Consider the following 22,616-nt stretch of genomic DNA (forward strand, 5'->3'; position numbering starts at 1 on the left):
ATTTCTTCAACTTCCATTTCCCAATCAATTTACCTTCACATGTATTACTGAAAATTATAATCTACAGAAATTTAACTTTATTTCTGTTCAGTTCAATTCCAGTGTCAACAACTTTTGTCTTCTCAACCTTCAGTTCACGCAAGGCATTAAGGTACTATAGGTTGTAATACCTTTTGTGTTTGTGGTTTTCATTAAAAAAAAAAAAAAGAAAAAATTTTAATCATCTCATTGGGAATTTAAAATTTCCTGTAAATCGTCATTTAAGGTGGTGGATATTTGTGAAGTTGAAGCTGTTATTTAGGGCAAGATTTTTCAAGCTGGAATTTGGTAGATATTGTGCTATTGTCAGTAAAACATTGAATGGAATTTCTCTTCAGTGGAAGTTCTTTGATATACAAGAAAAGAATGAGAGGAAGAACTGAACTTTGTGGTAAACTACCCCAAGTTGAAAAGTTAGATGACAGAGATTCTTCTACCATTAGTAGCCAAAGAGAAAACTGGCTACCCAGTGCAAGAAAACAGTTAGCAAAATAAAAAAATGGGTTTAGAAGACCTTTATGTTAAATACAATCAAAATCAAAAGCCTTAGTAATGTCAAGAGCAACTACTTGAATTTAACCAGAGGTGAGTAACATTATAGCTAATATATATCTCCAGTGGATGGACACTACCAGAATCCATATTGGTAATCATTGATCAAATGGTGGTTTAAAAATAGTTTTAAGAGTGTGTTGGTGGTTGATGGATTTCTCTTATCCTTTGGAAATGTGAATTTGATTTAATAATTTGAAGGGAGGGATTTGTCACCTTTTTTAGGAACTGGTTGGATTTGAACAAACTTGGATTTGAACAAATTTCCATGCAGAAGGAAATTGAACAGAGGAATAAGAAGAGGAATTCAATACAAAACAAGAGGAAGTTAATGAGCACAGGTGTTAAGAACAAGGGGGGGAATGTATTAGGGCCCAGAGCTTTCTTGGCATCAAGATGGTTCAGAATTTTTCTAATGCTCTTCTAACAGAAGTGCATGGGAAGCATTGAGTGGAGTGTGCTTGGTATGATAGGAGGTGATTTACCAAGGCCGTTGATAAGTGTTAGAATAGAAGCAAGATTCTAATAGGTTGGTTTTATCTTTAGCTGAAGATACAATAATTCCATCAGATTTTCAAGAGATGGAAGTATTAGAATGAAAGAAGTTGCAGCCAGTAGCTTTGGCAAGTGACCAGAATCCAAGGAGCAGATTATTCGTATGCAAAATTAAAAGTAAAAATAGGTAATAATTAAATTGATGAAACAGGCATGAATTAATGGTTGGACATGCATTAATGTACCAGGAGAGTTGGAATGAATGCAAAACTCATAGAAATAAAGATTTAGTTAGTTCTAAAGAATTGAAATGTAATAACACAATAAAAGTACATTAATATAGCAGAAGGAAAAGATCTGGCAATCTGTTTTGTTGATCTCAAAAAGGCTTTTGACAGAGTGAATTAGGTTAAGCTGATGGAAATACTAAGAAAAGTTGGTCTAGATAAAAGAGATATAAAACTAATTTGGGAACTTTACCTGGGACAGACAGCTGTGGTTTGAATTGATGGATTCAGAAGAAGTAGACATTGGTATGGGGTGTAAGACAAGGATGTTCCATTGCCCCCCTCCCCCCTTACTATTTAGTATATATGCCGAAGCATTGATGAAAGAGTACAAAGAAAAGCATTTCGAAAGGAGGTGTAAAAGTAGGAGGGGAGAAGAAAAAAATAAGATTTCCAGAAGACTAGGTTTGATTGCTAATAATGAGGAGGAATTACAGAGCTCCTTGGATATCTTGAACAGCAAAGTAAAGGAGTAAAATATGAAGATTAACAGCAAGAAAACCAAGATAATGTTAATTTCAAAGTGGCCAAGAAGAAGAAGGAATGTAATATTATATGGAATAAGATTGGAACAGGTGTACAGGTACAGATACAAGGAAGCATAATGACAGAAAATGGGAAAAGCCTGGAGGAAATAAAAATAAGAATTGCAATGGGCAAAGAGGCATTTAGTAATTGAAAAGAACTATTGAGAAGAAGTTTCAAGAAGGCAAATGGTGAAAACATTAATATGGACTGTTGTACTTTATGGCTTAGAGACACGGATGCTGCGAAGAGAGGAGATCATATGGCTAGAAGCTTTGGAGATATGGGTGTGGAGGAGAATGGAAAGGGTGAAATGGGTGGATAGAGTGAGTAATGAGAAGTTCTGAGGAAAGTAGAAGACAGATTGTTAGTAAAACAACTAAGAAGAAGACAAAAGAACTTTATAGGACATAGTAGTAGTGGTAGTAGTAGTGGCATGTGATGCAAGAAAGCAAATGCATGAGCTTATGCAGCATCAGCCAAAAAAAAAAAAAAATCACACCATTCCCTCCAAATGCCTGTCCAGTTCCTCCTTAAATTTATTTAACCTATCAACTTCCACAACGACAGATGGAACTTTGTTCCAGCAATTAACCACCCGCTGGCTAAAGGCAAATTTCCGCACATCTATTCTACATCTGTCTTTTCTTAATTTGAATTTATGCCCCCTTAGGTTCGTAATCTGAACAAGTGGAAAGATCCCATCAGAATTCAGCGTGCTGAACCCATTCAAGGCCTTATACACCTCAATCAGATCACCGTGCAGGTGCCTAGTCTCCAGCCACTGCAATTTGCAGAACTTAAGCCTCTCTTGATAAGAGGATCCCTTCATTCCCCTCACCAATCTTGTTGCCCTTCTCTGTACATGCTCAAGTAAATCTACATCCTTCTTAAAATGAGGCCTCCAGACCTGTACGCAGTACTCAAGGCGTGGCCTGACCATTGCCTTATACAGAGTGATAATCACCTCCTTTTCCCTGCTAGCAAAATTCCTATATATCATTGACAAAACCCCATGACCTGCCCTGGCAGCCTGTCTGCATTGCTCAGAAAACTTATATCTGCCTGCACAATTACTCCCAGGTCTTTTTCATTTTCTACCACCTTAAGTGTAGTACCACACAGTTGGTACGTTTCTCTGGGGTTACTTCTACCCATATGCAGTACTTTGCATTTGTCAAGGTTAAACTTCAGTTGCCACTTCTTAGCCCATCTGCCCAAATTATCTAGATCCTGTTGCAGTAGCACACTGCCATTACTGTCATTAACAACCCTGCCAACCTTTGTATCATCTGCAAACTTCGACACTAAGCCTGATATACCTTCATCAATATCATTGATAAATATACAAAACAACAGTGGACCCAACACCGAACCCTGTGGGACTCCACTAATAACATTAGTCCAAGAAGAGCAGCACCCATTGATTACCACCCTCTGTCTTCTCGCACTTAACCATCCTTTTATCCATTGTAGCAACTTACCCTTAATACCATTCTGCTCCAATTTGTACAATAGTCTTCCATGCGCAACAGTGTCAAAAGCTTTCCTGAAATCCAAATATATGATATCAAAATTATTTTTTGCATCCAGTTCCTTTGTAACCACATCATAATATCCTATCAAATTTGTCAGACAAGACTTTCCTTTAACAAACCCATGCTGTGGCTGAATTATTGCTGCAGTCTTGTCTAGATGATCCTGCAATGCATCTTTGACCAGCGACTCCATTATTTTACCCGGAACAGAAGTTAAACTAACTGGTCTGTAATTACTCGTGTCACCCTTCAATCCCACTTTGTGAATTGGGGATACATTTGCACATCTCCAGTCCGTGGGAACCTCCCCTGAGTCCAAGTATGCTCTCATAATTATGGCTAAGGGTTTGCTTAGTTGCTTTGCCGCCTCCTTTAATATAACTGTATAGATCCCATACACCCGAGGTGCTTTCCTTACGTTTAACTTCAACAGTTTCTCTTTCACTTTACTCTCAGTTATTACAAAATCATTAAGCATCCTGCTACAATTTGATAACCTTCTGCCATTTTCAAACCTTAATAATTCCTCACGTGTGAATATAGATGCAAAATACTCATTCAGTTTGTTTGCTATCTGAGCAGGATCATCAACAGTTGAACCATTGATGTCAAGTGGACTAATCAGATTCATCCCTTTCCTTTTAGAGTTTATATAAGTAAAGAAATCCATGTTTTGAGAAGAGAAAGCACGGTGAGGAAAGTGATAGAGGGGAAGATGTGTGGGAAGAGAGTTGTTGGGAGAAGAAGAATTGGAATGATGGATTGGATGGGAAGAGGAAATTATGCAGGGAATTTAAAGGAAAGCACAAGATAAGAGAAAAATGCATCAATTGAGCCCTGAGCCTGGCTGTGGGCAGAGAACTTCAAGAAGAGTATAGCAGAATTTAAAAGATAGTTGCAGTGGCTAAATATAAATGAATAAGATAGGATATCTGCCAAGTGATGCAATCCCTTAATTTAACTTAATTCTTTAGATATGACTAAATCTTTATTTCTGTGATGTTAGTTCATATATGTATGATGATGTTTTAATATATTAACTCCAGGGGCTCACATCTGGTGAGTATGGGCTTGGCAAACCCAGGGTCTTGAGCTGTATATCATTCTTCTCTTTCTTGGTGATTCCTTTCTACTTCTCTCTCTCTCTCTCTCTCTCAGGGTAACTTTGGAATTTTTTTTTTTTTTTTTTTTTTTGGCTGGTGCAGCATAAGCCTCAAGCTTCCTTGTGCCGTATGGCTAATAATATATGTATGATGATGTCATTAATATATGTGAGGATATTGTTAATATACTTTTGTTCATTTCGTATGCAAATCCTAATTCTCCTGGTATGTTGATGCATATTCAACCAATAATTCATACTTGATTTATGCAATTTAATTATTACCTATTATTTACTTTTAATTTCTCTTAGAAATAATTTCCTGTTTATCTACTTCCTTTTCATCCTCTTTACTTTTCTGTTAGCTTATAGTCTTGGCAACCTATGTACTTAAAACTGCCCCTTTTCCAATATATCCTTAAATTTACATTTATATATCTTTTAACTAAAGTATATTAGCTTTTCATTTATTTTGTGTGTGTGTGTGTGTGTGTGTGTGTGTGTGTGTGTGTGTGTGTGTGTGTGTGTGTGTGTGTGTGTGTGTGTGTGTGTGTGTGTGTGTGTGTGTTTTCTCTCTTGCTCAGAAGTGTTTTTTTTTTTTTTAAACTTTTCTCTCTCTAAAACTTTTTTTTCCCTTTCATATTTCTAAGTTTCTATATTTTTAAGTTTCATATTTCTAAGTTTCTTCTAAGTTGCATATAGAAGTCATACTCCTGTAATAACGTATATTGCTATAATAATTACTATTTTTATAGCAATATACATTTAGATTTATTATTTTTACAATTATTTTTTTACAGTATATTTTGATAAAAGCTATTTTCTGTGATATCTTGTAAATTTAATGTTGTTTATTATAAGATCAGTGTTGAGTGGTCGGAAGCTGTTGTGACTCAAATGAAAATGGCCATAGGGGATTGCCATGTAAGCCATGACTTCATTGCTTGCATTGCCTGGGCATATATTCAAGGGTTGATATCTAATTGCTAACCATTGCTCAACTGGTGATTCTTTTCTTTGTTCCCATTGCAAGGAGAGTACGGATCTAAAATTAGAAGAATTTGGGTCACTATAAAAACAGGTGTTTGTCCTGGAGGGAAAATGCAGCTGGGAGCTCATCAGGGACTCAAGGTTCTAGTAACCTGCCAAGTGATGCAATCCCAGTTTGGCCACCAGAACAGCATAATCAAGTGCAAACTGCTCTGGTTCAAAAGGATTTAGTTCTAATGGGAGATTTCATTGTTAGGGCATTAGGGAAATACTCCTGTAATTCCTGAAATACACAACCGGATCTAAAATTAGAAGAATTTGGGTCACTATAAAAACAGGTGTTTGTCCTGGAGGGAAAATGCAGCTGGGAGCTCATCAGGGACTCAAGGTTCTAGTAACCTGCCAAGTGATGCAATCCCAGTTTGGCCACCAGAACAGCATAATCAAGTGCAAACTGCTCTGGTTCAAAAGGATTTAGTTCTAATGGGAGATTTCATTGTTAGGGCATTAGGGAAACGGGTAACAATTTTTGTAATAAGGATAAGTAGACTAGAACTAGGGTGTGTCTTACAGGAGCAACAATATGTTTTCACTACAGTGTTCTCTCCAGAAAATTTTGCCAGCCGGGTGGGGGAATGTAATACTTTACAATATTATAAAAATTTTCTGTTATTTATAAATGTGACTTAAGTGATCCAGAGCAAAAATTAATTGCATAATTTAACATTATATGCTCCTGTCGCATTGACCTCGATCGCACAGTATGTTTGAATTAATATTGATTGAGATCAGTGAGCAGTACCATACGGTACCGTGAGAATTGCTTAAATTTTAGCCGGGCAGTCAGTTAAGTTCACTGGGCGGTGCTCCCATTGAATAGGGGTGAACACTGCACTAAGAGTTTATCAGATTTTAAAGGGGATAAAGAGAGCATTATAATTATGGGAATAATGATATTAAGCACACATGATCTGACAGTTTGTTGGAAAAATATAGGACCATGTTGAAAATATGCCATGAGTTAGGTCATTGTGTGTGTGTGTGTGTGTGTGTGTGTGTGTGTGTGTGTGTGTGTGTGCGCGTGCGCGTGCGTGCGTGTGTGCACGCGCAGTTCTGCCTGGGAATGATGGAAGGGACTATACTGTATGCTTGAAAGCCTTGTAGATAAATTCAGGACTCAGACTCTTCAAGGCTTTTGGAGAGAAATTTTCATCATCATGATCTGCACTTTGTAGATAGAAGGAATCTATTTTGTAGAGGCATGATACATTTGAACAAAGGTGATGCAAGGTTTTTTGACATCATTGAAGATCTTTAAGAGTTCAGGGAAACTGCTAGTTAAAAGGGACAGGGTAATATAGATACACACACACATATATATATATATATATATATATATATATATATATATTATTTAAGATATTAGTTGTAGAGGTAAGTTCTAATAGTGCAATAATAGAAAGTTAAGCCGGTTATAATGTACATTACGAAAGCTAGGTTACTTGAGATGCTATAACTTACTAGCTTTCGTAATATACATTATAACCGGCTTAACTTTGTCTATTATTGCACTATTAGAACTTACCTCTACAACTAATATCTTAAATAATATACAGACTGATGTAATGTTTAATCTTGTAAGATGGCATTAATCGGATCTGTGATGATTAAAATCTATATGTATTAAATTTGATATATTTATTATAATTGAGCTATTAATTAACTATGCATTTATGCATTTTACATACTTGGGAGATATATATATCTGATGATATGGATCAAAATAACACTAGCACATCTCAAGAATTCTTGTTTGTTGCCACAACAGCCAATATTGGCAAGATGTTCAGAAGATAGTGATATTTCAAATGAATGTGAAGGTATTGCTAGGTGAAACAGGTTAATTAACTCCAAGGAGTGTTTCAGAGTAGTAAACTATACAAGAACATTTAATCTTAACTCTGTATAGAGTAAAGTCAGGAGTATTGTCAATAAAATGAGTGAATTTTAACTCTTGGTTAAGAAAACTTATGCTGACATAATAGGGCTAATGGAAACTTGGTGCCACCCAGAAATAGGGAATGGTGAGTTTCACTATAGTATATACAATGTGTTTAGGAAGGATTGGGTAGATAGATAGGACTGGTGGGATTGTGCTACCTATCAAAAGCAACCTGAGCACAACCAAATCTGTCCCAGATTCAGAAGTCACACCTAGTACAGAATCTGTGCAGTGTGTGAGTTAGCTGGGAGCAAAGGTATAATTAGAATAGAAGTAACATACAGATCAGAAGATTGCAAATATTATGATGACGGCTTCTATATGCAAATGGAATGGGCAAGCAACTGTGAATGTCTTATGGGTGATTTCAATTTGCCTGTAATTGACTGGAGCAAGTGGGAGGGGAACTCATCATGGGTAACAAAAGTTTTAAATCAATTAAGATAGCAGGTATTTGTATCAGCATGTTAAGGAATGTACTAGGGAAAAAACATTCTAGACCTGAACCAGATGATAGCACAGGGCTGACAATATCATTTGCCAGGAGTGATGAGGGATTTGTAAGTTAGATGATGAGGAGAAAGGTAGCAGTTGAAGGAAGGAATGGGTTACAATTTCATGAAAGGAGATCATGGCAACTTAAGGTGATGCATGGCTTCTATAAACTGAGGAGATAGTTAATAGAGTGCAAATACATAGAATTATGCTATAACTTTATAAAGCTGTAGTCACAGAAACCTTGAAAGTATATATAAGGATAAAGTTAAGAAAATACCCCACAAGGAAGATTCCAAGATGGATGAATAATGAACTGGCCAATTTAATAGAGCATTAAAAGATAGCATGAAAAAGTTGCACAGCAATAAAAACTACTGAAGCTTATAGCAGGTTCAAATTGATCTGTAACAATACCACAGGAAAGGTTAGGCTAGAAAAGGAAAATTATGAGAAATTTCTGGCTAAGAGAGCAAAGAACAAGAGAAAGGAGTTTTTCCTCCTATGTGAATACTAAGAAGAAAAGAGTGAATCAGATTGGATCCTTGCATAATGGATGCTGAAAAGTTACAGATAACCCTGCTGATGTTGCACACGAACCGAACAGATACTTTGTATCGATATTTAGAGAAGAAAGAACCCTTCATGTCGAGGAGGAATTGTACAAGTGAATTCAGAAAGCATGAAATTAGCGATATTGAAATTTCAGATAATCATTTATTAGAAAGAGTTTCAAGCCTATAGGTGACTAAGGTGCCTAGAGTTGATGGCACATACCTAGTAATTTCAAGGCAGGAGCAAAAGAGTGCATTGAACCATTGAGGTTAATTATAAGGCATCTAGACTCAAGGAGTTTGTTGGTTTATTCCTTTGCATTGTAGAAGTGCCAATGTATTGCCAATACATAAAGGTGGCTTTAAGAGTGAAGTGGGTAACTACTGACCAGTCAGTCTGACTACATTTGTAAGGAAAATCATGGAGTGATAAAGAGTATACTTTACAGAATCATTTAGATAGAAATGGTATTCTAAAGGAAATGCAGCTTGGTTTTTTAAAGGGAAAATCATGTTTAACCAGCCTTTTTAACTATTTTGACAAAGTCACTCATGAGCTGGATGTAGGAAATAATTTCGACATTGTTTACATAGATTTTAGCAAACTGTATACAGTAACCTCTTGCACGAGAGATGCAATATAATGCAATATAGATCACTATATAAGCTGGATCATGTTGGAATTGTAAGGAAAATCCTTTGATGGATTGCAGAAGGTGCAGGGCAGGAGGCAGAGGTCATGATTAATGGTTGTTTTTCAGATTAGGCTAATGCATGAAGTGGGGATCTCGGAGGATCTGTACTGGGCCCACTTATTTTTGACTTTCTTAAATGACATCAACAAAGGGATACTGGGTGTGATGTCAAAATTTACAGATGATATAAAGATCAGTAGAGTAGTTAATGATCAGCACCAAGTACAGCTTCTTAAGGTGACTTAGATAGATTTGAGAGAGGGTTGGAAAAGTGGCAGCTATCTTTTAATGCAGAAAAATGCAAGGTCTCACACTTGAGAATAGCAACCCTAAAATAACTTACAGGCTTGGTGTAGTTGACTAAAAAACAGTAGAGGAAAAATGAGAGTTAGGATGTTGTCACACATGAAGTTTTTTAAGCAGTGTAGACAAGTGATAAAGATGCCCCATGGTGTCCTATCGATGAATTATTGAACATTTTCTTGTACAGATAAAGAGGTCATAATTCCTCTGTATAAGGCAATTGTAAGACCACACTTGAGTACTGTGTCCAGGTATTGAGACAATACCTAAAAAAAAGACTGAGCTTCTTGAGAGAGCCTGAAGACAGACATGTCTAGTGAGATCAACAAAAGGGTATCCAGGAGGAAAGACTTCAATATGTGTGGACTGTAGGTTTTAGAAAGTAGACACTTTACAGAATATTTGATTGAGGTGTATAAGGCTCTGAGAGGTGAAAGTAAAATGAACTAGTGTGAACAGTGAAATTTTCAAATATTATAAATAATTCCAGAACTAGGGGCAATAAATTCAAGTTATAGGGATGGAGATTTAGACTGGATTGAAGTAAGCTTTCTTTTAGCCAGCAAGTTAATTATTGGAATAAGTTTCCTCCATGGGTGCTTGAGGCTGACAGCTTGGGGAAATTCATAGCTCAGGTTGTTAGATACCTGTGTGAAGTGGAAGTCAAATAGGTGGTTTATTTATTATTATTATTATTTTCTTTTTTTGGCTGATGCAGCTTTCCCAAGGCTTCCTTGTACCACACTACTAACTAATTCTAATTAAATATTAGTAACATTTATCTTTATTATATTAGGAATATCGGAAGATTCTAGATGAGGTAAGCTCTTCTTCCTCATTTTAACATTGAAAATTGAATTGGAATATTTAAATTTTAAGGGGACTTTGAATTACTATTTTGAAATTTTTGTAATTTTGTTTTTGTTGGGAAACTGAATGCAATTATCATATTTGATTTTTCTAATAATCAGTTATAAAATTGGATGATCTTCTGTTAAATAGTATTAAAAGTTTATTTTATTTATTTGTAGTTATATTCAATCTCTGTGCAAATGAAACAGGCACACATGTTATCAAAGATGATATGGTTAGACTTATACAAGCGTGTGATGGAGGCTTTGTATCTGAAGCAGTCGCAGATTGTTTTAGTGATGTAAGTTCAGTGTAATAAACATTTTTTATTTGAACTAAACAGGCAGTTTTTAAATTGCCATTTTGATTTTTAAGGTTATTGAATTCATTTAATATCTTAATATATTTAAGGTCTACTTGTGTGATGCATGCAGCATATGGTAGCAGTCACATAAAATGTATCATTGTAATTTCAATATCATTATAAGCATTATAATTTTAATATTATAAACATAATTTTAATATCATTATAAGCATTATAATTTTAATATCATTATAAGCATTAGAACTTGAATAATTGCCCTTATAAACTGACACAAAATGATTAAATGCTTGTAATTATATTTCTGACAGAAATTACAAAATAATTTAGAAATATTTATTTAGAAAGTCACAGAAATATCAAAAGGTCCCATCAGGCTGCCTATTAACCCTTCGATACTCGGATCCAAAGGCTGTTGAGTGAGTTAAACTTGTCTGTTTACCTCAATATGTTATCCTGGAATGTTCCACTCCCAACTTGCAACTTCTCCCTCAAGATCTAGGGAAAGGTTGAAAAACCACCACATTCTGTCTTCAAACAATTTTTTGCATGACATCAAAGGTTAGGTCAAAGTATTCTGACCCTGCTGGTGTACACAGCTGGCTCAAAGTGCCTCAAAGAATCATGTGGAATCACTGCTGTTCTTCCACAGAAAATGGTATCTGGTCAGATTTCACAAGACAGTAGCATATATACAGCAGAGTTGCATGTGAGGGAACTAGCCTTGGATCACATCAGATAGCCATTACCAAAGATATATGTAATATTTGCCAAGCATGATACAGGCTTTATCATTGAGTTATGATCCTCACCCAGCCTTGTTTCATGTTCAGCAGCTGCTTTATTTCCTCTTTGAATCTGAATTTGACATCTGTCCCTGCTGGATCCCAAGTAACTTTGGGATCAGGAGAAATGATCTAGCTGATATTGTGATATTGTTGCCAAATCACCCTTCCTAGAACAACTTATTACCCAGTCTCATATACGTATTTCGGGCAGGTAATCATAATAAACTATATTCTTAATGGCAAGATGCTTGGCCTGAACAGGCTGCAAACAAACTAAACCTCTAATGAAGCAGTGGCAGTCCTGTCTGTGCAAGTTTAAAAAAGAGGAAGTTTTTGCCCAGCTCTGCACAGGATACAGTTATCTGATATTCTTTTCTGCTGATGATGCATGCTTGCCTATATCTGAGAACTGTGACACTATTTGAACTATTTGTCACGTGCAACTCTTTTTATAAAATATCCTAATTTTAGAAATGTGCATGTGCATTCTTTGTGTTTTACAGCTTGTTATAGTCTGGCTAACTGCTCTACACTCAGCCAAATTTTAGATGACAGAAACAATGTTTAACATTTTTAATTTTTTTGCATCTGGTTAATTTGTATACACACAGACATGTCAAAAACAAGCTATATTGGATAAAGCTCTGAAATCAAACTTTGGCATTATAGTTGGTGGAGGACAGTAGAGAGGAAGTTGTTCTACCTTGTCTCCACAATATAGTCATTTAACAAATTTATTTCTGCCAAGGGTTGACCTTATAAAGTGTGTTTAGGGTCAAATGGCACCAGGGGTTTCCCCCATCTCTGCGTAGTTTACATTGTGGGTGAACCAGTTGACTGGAAAAGCCAGAGATTTAAAAGTGTGGGAATTGTATTTGTGTGGTGTCGTGTACCGTTGTTCTTCTGGTCGTTTAGCCACCAGACCTCTACTGAGGCCCGACGTTGCCCCACTTTCGCCCCGTGGAGGCAGACCAGAGTGAACTATATACCCACTAGTGTATAGTTCACTCTGGTAGGTCCTGCCACCTAATTTCTTGAGATTTCAGTGGCTAGGACCTTTTAAAAAAAAAAAAAAAAATGTGATCGTGTTGAGGAGAAAGTGCTCTGCCAAGGGTTACATTTTAACCTCCATTCGCCGAATCCGCTACCGAGGCCGTAGCCTATCCGCGGTAATGTCAGAGAATGGGATTTTTCCTAACTTTTAGAATTCAATTTTGTTAATAAATAAATAAATAATAACCGAACAATAAACAATTCCTATCTGGCCACTTAGCCTCATGCAAGGATAATCAACTTTGATTTTCTATCCATTGATCCTAATTGGATGAGTTGACATCCCTGCCACTTGGAGGCGTGCCACTACTACCCAGCAATCTAAATCTTCTTTTAAAGACTTCCGAAACGTACTTATTAAAATAAGTAAATAACCTTTTATCAGTGAACATAACATGGAGTCTCTCTTTCTCCAGATAGCCAATTGATAGTTCCAATTCCATTCTCAAGTCAACATAATAATTGCAGTCAAGCATAACATGCTCAGATGTTTCAAGCTCTCCACATTTACACAACCCATTTTCTTTAAGTCCAAGCTGAAAGAGTCTTAATGCCAATCCATGTCCAGTTAACAAAAACGTAGAACAAAGACCAAACTGTTGCCACAACTTTCTTTTAACATCAATTATATTAATTCTCGGCAAAAACATAAAGGTCTGTCGTCCTTTTTCAGATGTTTCCCATTCCATTTGCCATCTAATTTTAACTTCTTCTAAAACTCTGTTCTTTTCATTTTTAACATCTGCTCTTGTATAAATTTTTCCTGGTTCTGGACAAGTTCTTATTCTTACTATTGTCTTCCTGATGTTTCGCTTAGTAAGATATCCAACTCCAGCTATTAATACTACATACTGGACTGGCAACCTACCTGATATTACCTGCAAGGCCTCTGTGGACACCGTCCGACATGCCCGAGTAATCCCTAGTAATGCAAATCTTTGTGCTTGTACTAGGTGTTTTTGAATAACCTTATTCCCAATCCTATGAACCCAAGCCCCGGCAGCATAACACATTATAGGTGAAAATAAACAATCATATAACAGATTGAGGCCTCTACCTTTTATACCCCAATCTCTTCTAATCACCCTCCGGAGCTTGGCATATAAGGTTTTAATTTTAACTTTTAAATACTTAACGTGTTCTGTAAAGAACAAACGTTCTTCAATCATTAAGCCTAAATATTTTGTTACTTGTGCATATCGAACGGCACTCCCCATCAGCCGTACAGTAGGAGCTCTATTCATGCTTAGTCTTCCCTTGAGCAACATCTGAACCGTCTTTTCCTTTGAGACCTGCAATTTATGTTTCCTTGTCCATATTTCTAATGTTCTCAAAGCTTCTTCTGCTTTGCTTTCTATGGAAGATCTGGAATTTCCCTGAACCATCACTACCAGATCGTCAGCATAAGCTATCTTTGTGACACCAGGCATTTCTTCATTTAAATATTCATCAAAGACCATGTTCCACGCAAAGGGGCCAATCACCGAGCCTTGTGGACATCCTTTATTAACTTTCCTAGTTATCTCTGTATATCTTGTTTTAACTACTACTTCCCTATTGGAAAAGTAGCTTCTAAATACATTATATAATTTTGTTGTACATACTTCTTTAATTCTAGACATGATGCCTCCCCAGCATAAGTGGTCAAAAGCACCCTTAAAATCAATAAATACACCCAAACAATACCGTTCCTCACTGTCCTCCACCGCTTGAAGCAATCTATATACCGCATCTTCAGTTGATGAGTCTTTCTTAAAACCATATTGGTTTTGTGATGACATATTTCTTGAATCATACCTCATCATAAGACGGTTCATACATAGTCTTTCATATATCTTGCCCAAAACAGAGAGGAGGGCAATTGGACGATATGTACTAGTTTCATTAAGCATACGATCTATTCCTTTTATAAGTAATTTTATCTGTGCTTTCTTCCACTCATCCGGAAAGGCACCCTCTTCTAAGCATCGATTATACAGATTTAAATATAATTCTGGAGCCATTTGAAAAGATCTTTTCATAACCAAAACTTCTATTTTATCTAGGCCCGGCGATTTACCATCCTTCGCCTGGCCCATGGCCGTTGTCAACTCTTCTAACGTAAACTGTTCTTCTGGTGTCACAACAATATTTTGACCATCTATTTCTAATTCACTGACTTCTTCATTTTCATCTGGAAAGAGATCGTCCAATATCCTGTTCACTGATTCTTCCCAAGTTAAAGTTTGACTATTTTCATTGCCAATAGTGCTCATTATTTCCGATAGGCTTCTTTTATTAGTTAATAATTTAAAAATAGAATTCCATGGATCCCTAGATCCTTGTTTGCTCACATATTCCCTCCACTTATTCTGTTTAGCTTTACAGATAGCTGTAACATATTCTTTACGACAAGCTTTATACATATTTTTATACACCTCACACAAATCTAAATCTCCAATTCTTCTTACAGCCTGGAACTTTCTTCTTAAACGAAAAGTCTCTCTCCTTTTTTCAGATAATTCAGTACTCCACCAGAATACTGGCCTATTAACCTTATACCTTTTCTTCATACTACTAGAACATGCATCATTTAAAATAACAGTTAATTGTTTAACATAATCATTTGATGTCAGGCCCACCCAATTTATTTCATTAATTCTACTCAAAAACACCTGCTCAAACTTGGGCCACCTTGCAGTTTTATCCATAAATCTATCAATATCATTCAATATTCTCACTGAATCATTTATAACACAGGAGAAAGAGATGCTATTATGATCACTAGTAGTATGATGTTCTATCACTTTCCAATTTCTAATATTATCCACAATAGAGGTAGACGCCAAAGTTAAATCAATATATGACTGTCCATGTACCGTGGAATAAGTAGGAGCATGTCCTGTCACATTTAACACCTCCATACCTGAGGCAGCAATGAATTCCTCCAGCATCACTCCTCTTTCATTGGATACATCACTACCCCACAATGGAGAACAAGCATTAGAATCCAAGGCAACCACTACATTACAAGAGCCAACTAATTCATATAATTTATCTAAATACTTTATATGTTGTTCCATTCCTTCTGATGGCTGGCAATATACTGTAACAACATACAACTTGCCACATTTCCCTATAATTTCACAACAAACGTGTTTCTCATCACACAGTGATAACACTTGTGTTACAACCACTTCAGGATCTCTAATTACTATGGCCGTCATTGGATTATCACCTTTAGAAACAATTCTATATCTAATAGGATAACCTGCTACTTTACCTTTAATTACATATGGCTCCTGCAAGAGGGCCATTTGCCAGTGAACATAGTTTAACTTTGAGCCACATGACTGATCCTTATACACTGAATCAGATTTCATCTGATGGTGATCATGCACCTTGTCCTTTTTAACTTTCCAAAATCTTTGAACCTATACAATCAGATTTAAATTGATATTTTGTGGTTCTGAATAAATTTTGTATTTTTATTATTTATATGTTGTCTATATACATGACATTTTACCTAGATACATCCTGACCTGGTGATTTATTGCTAGGTCATCAAAATTTTCACTGTTTATTTCTTATTTATGTGACATTATTTTGGCACATTATAGCCTCTGATACTGATGCTCCATTAAAGCGTAAATCAATCAATTAATCCCTAATTTAAGTCCTTGAAAATTTTGGCTGTATGGCTCTTAGAAATAGAGTTTACAAAACCCAAACTTTATATTAATTAGAATTAAAACACTCAGAAGAGGATTTCAATATTTATCTAGTTCACTTAAATATCTGAGTGATCTATTTCTCTATTAGGCTTAATTGAAAATTCAGTGGTCATGTTGAACACTTGAATTGTGAGGCTGTGGATACTTTTCTCAAACAAGATTTTGTGAGGTAATAAATAATTATCAATTTATAAAATTAAGTTCATCAAGGGAAATGATTTTATGCTTACTCTGTATATTACTGATGCTGTTCTTGAATGTATTTGACCACTGTTTTACTCTTGAGTTTTGCATTTGTGTTGATAAGGAATAGGGTTTATGAAAAAAATAATATTTTTTGTTGCCAAGTTATACAGTTTGGCCAATGTCCAGTTATAGCATGGTGAGAAATCTCAGTAGGATATCATAAGCAGCTGAGCAGTGAGTGGAATAGTGTGTATGATAGGTGAGTTTTTTGGAGTACTTTCACTAGTTTGTTAGTGTGATCAGATCAAACTGTGGATAGTGATATTTTTTTGTTTTTTTTTTGAGCTTCCCCACAAAAAAAAAAAAAAAAGTTATAGGGATTGATGTGTAAATGAGAAAGCTAGTCATTGGGAATACACTTTTACAGAATCAATAAATTAGCCACTATACAGTAGAGTGTCGATAATCCAAAACTAATTGGGACCAGGGGTAATTTGGACTTCCGATTTGTTCAGATTTTCAAACTTATCAAAAATACAGGAAAAAAAAAAAAAAAGTTTAGTAAGTTTAGAAATAAACGAAACAGCGGTTTTAAAATATGAGGGACTGCCTAATTTTTTGTTAAAATCCATCACCTTTTCATACACAACAAAAGTCCAGATATGGTTCTCCTAAACTTTCTCTGTGTGAACCATAAATGAATGGCATCTTTTAGGGATGGGTTATTAGCTGTCCTCATAGTTTTTTTTTTTTTTTTTTTGGAACCATCTGAATCAAGTTTTGATGCAAATTTAAAAAATTTTTTCCTTGCTCTTTTTAATGTCTGTTAATTGTTGATTTTGCTAATGAAGACCCGCTTTTTCCTTTTGAAAGTATTTAAAATCTTAATCTTCACTTCAATTGTTAAAAATTTCTGCTTCCTTTTAAAAGATGAAGTAAACTACAGTACGGTAAAATAAAACTCTGTTCAGAATCTTTTTACTCCATTATCTCACTTGCGCGTATTGTATTAGTGGCAATTTCTGTGTGCCATGTTCTTTTATTAATTGCCACTTATCTTTTTTTTAAATGTTTTAGTGTTTACAACCAGAAAAAAAGTCACTGAACAGAAATATGAGATTACAAAGTGTTATGTTTAGTTAGTACTGTATGTATATTAATTAAGCTATGTACGTAAGTGTAAATTTATTTTAATTTTGCTAACCTGTGGATAATATTCTTCCGATTTTCACATATCATTTAATTTTGTTAATTGGCAAGGGGAAAAAAAGGTGTAAATTTGTGCTTTATGTTCATTTGGGTTATTGACATTTGAATTTTTGACACTCTTCTGTATATTAGTATTAGTAATGGCCACATGGTGGAAGGAATCCCATGGCTTATGCTGCACTTCAAAAAAATAAAATAAAATAAGAAGAAAATTAAAAAATTAGTAAAATAAAATAAGAAGAAAATTTAAAAAAATAATAATAATTAATAAGAGAAAAAGAAATAGACAACTTATGCGTTCCCCTCCCATTAGGTCCCCCATCTACCACACATGTAGGTAACTTATTCCAGTAATTTATAACTTGTTAGCTAAAATGAAACTTCCTGCAATCCAGTCTAAATATCTCTCTCCATAACTTGAATTTTGGCCCCTAGTTCTAGAATCATTTATAACCGTGAAAATTTTGCTTATGACATTATATGACAAAATAACATTCATTTTGCTTATTCCTCTCAGAGCCTTAAATACCACAATCAAGTCTCCTCTAAAGTGCCTAGTTTCCAAGCTCTGCAACCCACATATTCAAAGTCTTCCCGTCTTTGAACCCTTTCAAGAAGCACAATGTCTTTCTTTAGGTACGGTCTCCATGCTTGAACGCAGTATTCCAAGTGTGGTCTGACAATAGCCTTATATAATGGGATTATGACGTCCTTATTTCTACTAGTAATTGTTCGATAAATCATTGATAGGACACCATGGGCCTTCCTTACCGGGAGTCTACAATGCTCGGAGAACTTCATATCTGACCGTATTGTAACACCCAAGTCCCTTTTCTCCCCTACCAGCTTTAGTTCAACTCCACCAAGTGTGTAAGTAATTTTGGGGTTACTGTTCCCCAGGTGCAATACCTTACACTTTGCTGGATTAAAGACTAGTTTTTTGTTTGTAGCGCAAAAGCTGCTTTGACTATATTGCACCTGTTCCAGTTTTATTATTTCAGTTATGTTAATACTGACGTTTGAATATTAGATGCGATTGGTAGTGTTTATTAGACTGAGGTATGTAAAGAGTTCCTTTACATCTGAGTTTTCTCCCATAATGAGTTCGAGGCTTAATTGTTCATTTGCATGCCATTTAAAAGCCAATTGGCGGGCAATTTGGTAGCGTGGACATTCTGTGCTGACATGCTTTACTGTTAGTATGGTTAGACACTGAGGGCATTGTGGAGGATCATCTTTCATTAGGAGGTGAGTGTGTTAAATGTATGTCCAATGTGAAGCCAGGCAAGGTCTCTTCGTGTCTGTTTTTCCGAAAACTTGATTTTCAGGATTTTGATTGCTGTTTGATTTGATATAATTTGTTGTTTTCTTGAGATTTCCAGCTGTGTGTCCAAATATTTTCAGAGGTTTTTTTGACATTTTTAAAATCACTGTGTAAGATTTTATGCAGGTGATAAATTTCATTTTACAGCCTGATCAGCACAGCCATTGCCCAGTATTCCAGAATGTCCAGGAATCCAAGTGAATCTGACTTTTTGATTTTTAGTCTTAAGAAGCGATAAGCAGGAGAGAATTTTCCTTAGATACGGATGGGATGGTTGATTTTGTAGCTGTAAAGCATATATTGCACTTAATGAGCCTTTAAAAATTATACTTTTGACGAGGGAAGTTTTAGCAATGTCAGTATATCCAGTGTTGATCTGTTTTTCTGAAAACTATATTGGCTCAGACTAAGGAGATTGTTTGAGTCAAGAAACCACGTTAGCCGATCGTTCACCATTCTTTCTAAAGTTTTACTAAGACAGCTAGTGATTAAAACATAGCTGCCATTTTTCATTTTTCTGACCATTCCAGAAGTCTATCTAGGTCACTCTGAAGAAGCCCTACTTGGCAGTAATCATTAACTACTCTACCAATCTTTACATCATTTGCAAATTTAGACATCACGCCCCTATCCCTTCATCAATGTCATTTATGAAAATCAAAAATAACTGTATCTAATACTGATCCTTTTGGAACCCCACTTCTTATATCAACCCAATATGAGGAATAACCATTTAGCACAACTCTCTGCCTCCTGCCCTGAAGCCATCCAGCTATCCATCTAAGGATTTTCCCTGTGATTCCAACCTGTTCCAGCTTATAAAGTAACCGTTCTTGTGGGACTGAGTCAAATGCTTTACTGAAATCCAAATGAACAATGTTGAAATTATTCCATAAGTCCAGCTCTTGAGTGATCCTGTGAAAATAGCTAACCAGATTAGTTAAACATGATTTTCCCTTTACAAAACCATGCTGAGTATTCTTCAGAATTCCATTTATATCTAAATGATCCTGAATTTCACCCTCAGGAGTTCATAACTGGTAAGTATGGACTTGGCAAACCCAGGGTCCTGAGCTGGATGTCATCATTATTTTTCTTGATAAATATAGATCTTTTCTAGACTTCACAAGTGGAGGAAGGGAGGGATGATTCCCTTCTACTTCTGACTCTCTCTCTCTCTCTCTCTCTCTCTCTCTCTCTCTCTCTCTCTCTCAGGGTAACGCAGAAATTTTTTTTTTTTTTTTTTTTTTTTGGATGGTGCAGCATAAGCCTCAGGCTTCCTTGCACCATATGGCTAATAATAATAATAATAAAAACATAAATCCAAGCATTCGTCATATCGTGGCTCCAAAGCAGTTTTTAAACTAAAAAATCTAAAACTCACACAAATAAACATAAAATGCATCTTAAAACTTATAATACAAATTTCTATTTACATATATACAACTATATCATCCCTCCCTTCCTCCACTTGTGAAGTCTAGAAAAGATCTATATTTATATCACAAAAAAGCCCAGATGTGTTAGTGGCAATTCTTCTTACAAATTCACTGCTTAAATCTGTGTATCGAGTGCAATGCCTCAGAACATGCTCTGAATCCTCTGTTTGTTCACATAAACAAAATGGATTATTCTCAACTTTTAACTCAGTTAATATTTTTTTCATACAGTGTCTGGTTATCAACATAGTGGCAAACAATGCCAAATTTGGCCAAGCCTTATTTAATTGCATTATGCACTCCCTAGGAATAAAGACATAAGTAACTTGGCCCAATGCAAAACCATCCCACCTTTCCTGCCAGATATTATTTGCTTCGTCTTGTAGTCTTTTCTTTTCTGTCCTTTAATCATTTCTGCCATCTCATTCTTAAGATTTCTAAACATATTATTTTTTGTGGCATATTCCAGCATTTTTCTTGCCATCACTAAATACACTGGTTCTTTACCAGGTTATATTACACTAACAATGACACTAATTAGACTTCTGATAGCCGTGGATTACTTACAGAGTAGATTGCAGAATATGTTGTTAATTCTAAATTCTATATCACCATTGCTGATATAGAATTTAGAAACTTTGTTTTGACTGTCTGAAGCAGTTCCGCTGGTATGTGTATCACTTAGCAAGGTAATAAAATTATAAACCCGAAAGATGCCATTTCTGAGAGAGAAGGGGGAGAGTTTTAGTGTGAATGTGAGAATACAGTACTGTACAATAAATTTCTATAAAAAAATTAATGCTCTACAAATGATGCTAATGTATTTGCATTAGAGTCCTCTACAAATGCATGCTACATTAATAAAACTGTCAGTTAAATTTAATCAGACACTTTGATTGAAACTGCTCCATTGTTTATCATCACTAAGCAGTGTGTAATCTTCAAAGTGTAAAAAAACCAACTTGCATATCTGGTGCTATCATCTGTCTATTCTGTAAGGCTCAGTTTTATTTCTTCAGTGTGTGTGCTTGTTATGGTACTGTAGTAAATTTCAAGTGGACAGATTCTGGGCGATTGTAAAATTTTGTGCAGAGTTCTAGGCCCGAGTAAGAATTTATTACTACATTAATACTACTGTACTACGTTGTCTCGAAAGCAGTTAACTTTGAAAGAAAAAGTAGAAGTGATAGAATATTCAAGAAAAGAAAATTATGGAGTTGTGAATTAGCTGATCATTTCAAAATTGGAAAGAATTCAGCAGCTGCAATTATTAAAAATCAAGAAACTTAGTTAAAACAGTGGCAGATAAATGGAAAGCAATACCATTCATTTTCTCGTGGTAAAGGTGCTTTGGTGGTTTAGTTAGGTATGCAGTCAAAACATTCCCTTATCTGGGCCTATTCTTCAAACTAAAGCATTAGAAATTGTTAAGGAAATTGCCACTATTGACTTTAAAGTGTCTAATGGCTGGTTAGGTAAGTTCCATAAACATCATAATATTTCCTTCAAAGCAATTTATGGACAGTTGACTGAAGTTAATTTTGATGCCGTTGCTGAGCGGTAAAAAGGTTGCCTTCAATACTTGTTACATACTCACCAGAAAACACATTGAATGCTGATGAAACAGGTGTTTTTTTTTTTTCCAAGCAGTAATGGATAAAACAATGTGCCTTAGAGAGAAATGTGCTGGAGGTAAAGTGGCAAAGTAGCATGTAAATATATTTCATGAGTGCTTCATGTATTTCATGATGGGCACTCGTGAAATACCTCTTACTATATGCCAATCTATGAAACCAAGGTTTCAAAAATAAAGGCTTGGATTTAAGCAAACTCAATGTATATTGGAAATCAAACAGTAAAGCTTGGATGACTAGGGAGATAATGACAGAATGACTGATCCAGTTGGATAAAAGAATAATTTGCCAGAATAGAAAAGTTATTTTATTTCTTGACAAAGCCACATCTCACCCACACATTAAACTAAATAATGTTGAAACAGCAATTTTTTCCTCCCAACGTCACATCTGCTTCTCAACCACTATATCAAGGAATAATTGCAAATTCATATATAATGCTACTAAATAACACTGACTCAAATCTTTAAAACACCTTTATTATGATAACATAAAATAAAATAAAATACATGCATACTG

At 35.4% G+C, this 22,616-nt stretch overlaps 1 protein-coding gene across 1 annotated transcript in view; it reads left to right on the forward strand.

Annotated features, from left to right (window-relative positions):
- Usp32 (Ubiquitin specific protease 32) overlaps positions 1–22,616 on the forward strand; it is an 837,997-nt gene that overhangs the window by 83,227 nt on the left and 732,154 nt on the right. The window contains exon 4 of the mRNA XM_090368859.1: positions 10,609–10,730. Coding sequence (XP_090224985.1) covers positions 10,609–10,730 — 122 coding nt within the window. The remainder of the gene's footprint in view (positions 1–10,608; positions 10,731–22,616) is intronic.

Source organism: Mastigoproctus giganteus, chromosome 1, assembly GCF_048544385.1.
Source record: "Mastigoproctus giganteus isolate SK-2022 chromosome 1, ASM4854438v1, whole genome shotgun sequence".
In the NCBI taxonomy this organism is placed as follows: Eukaryota; Metazoa; Arthropoda; class Arachnida; order Uropygi; family Thelyphonidae; genus Mastigoproctus; species Mastigoproctus giganteus.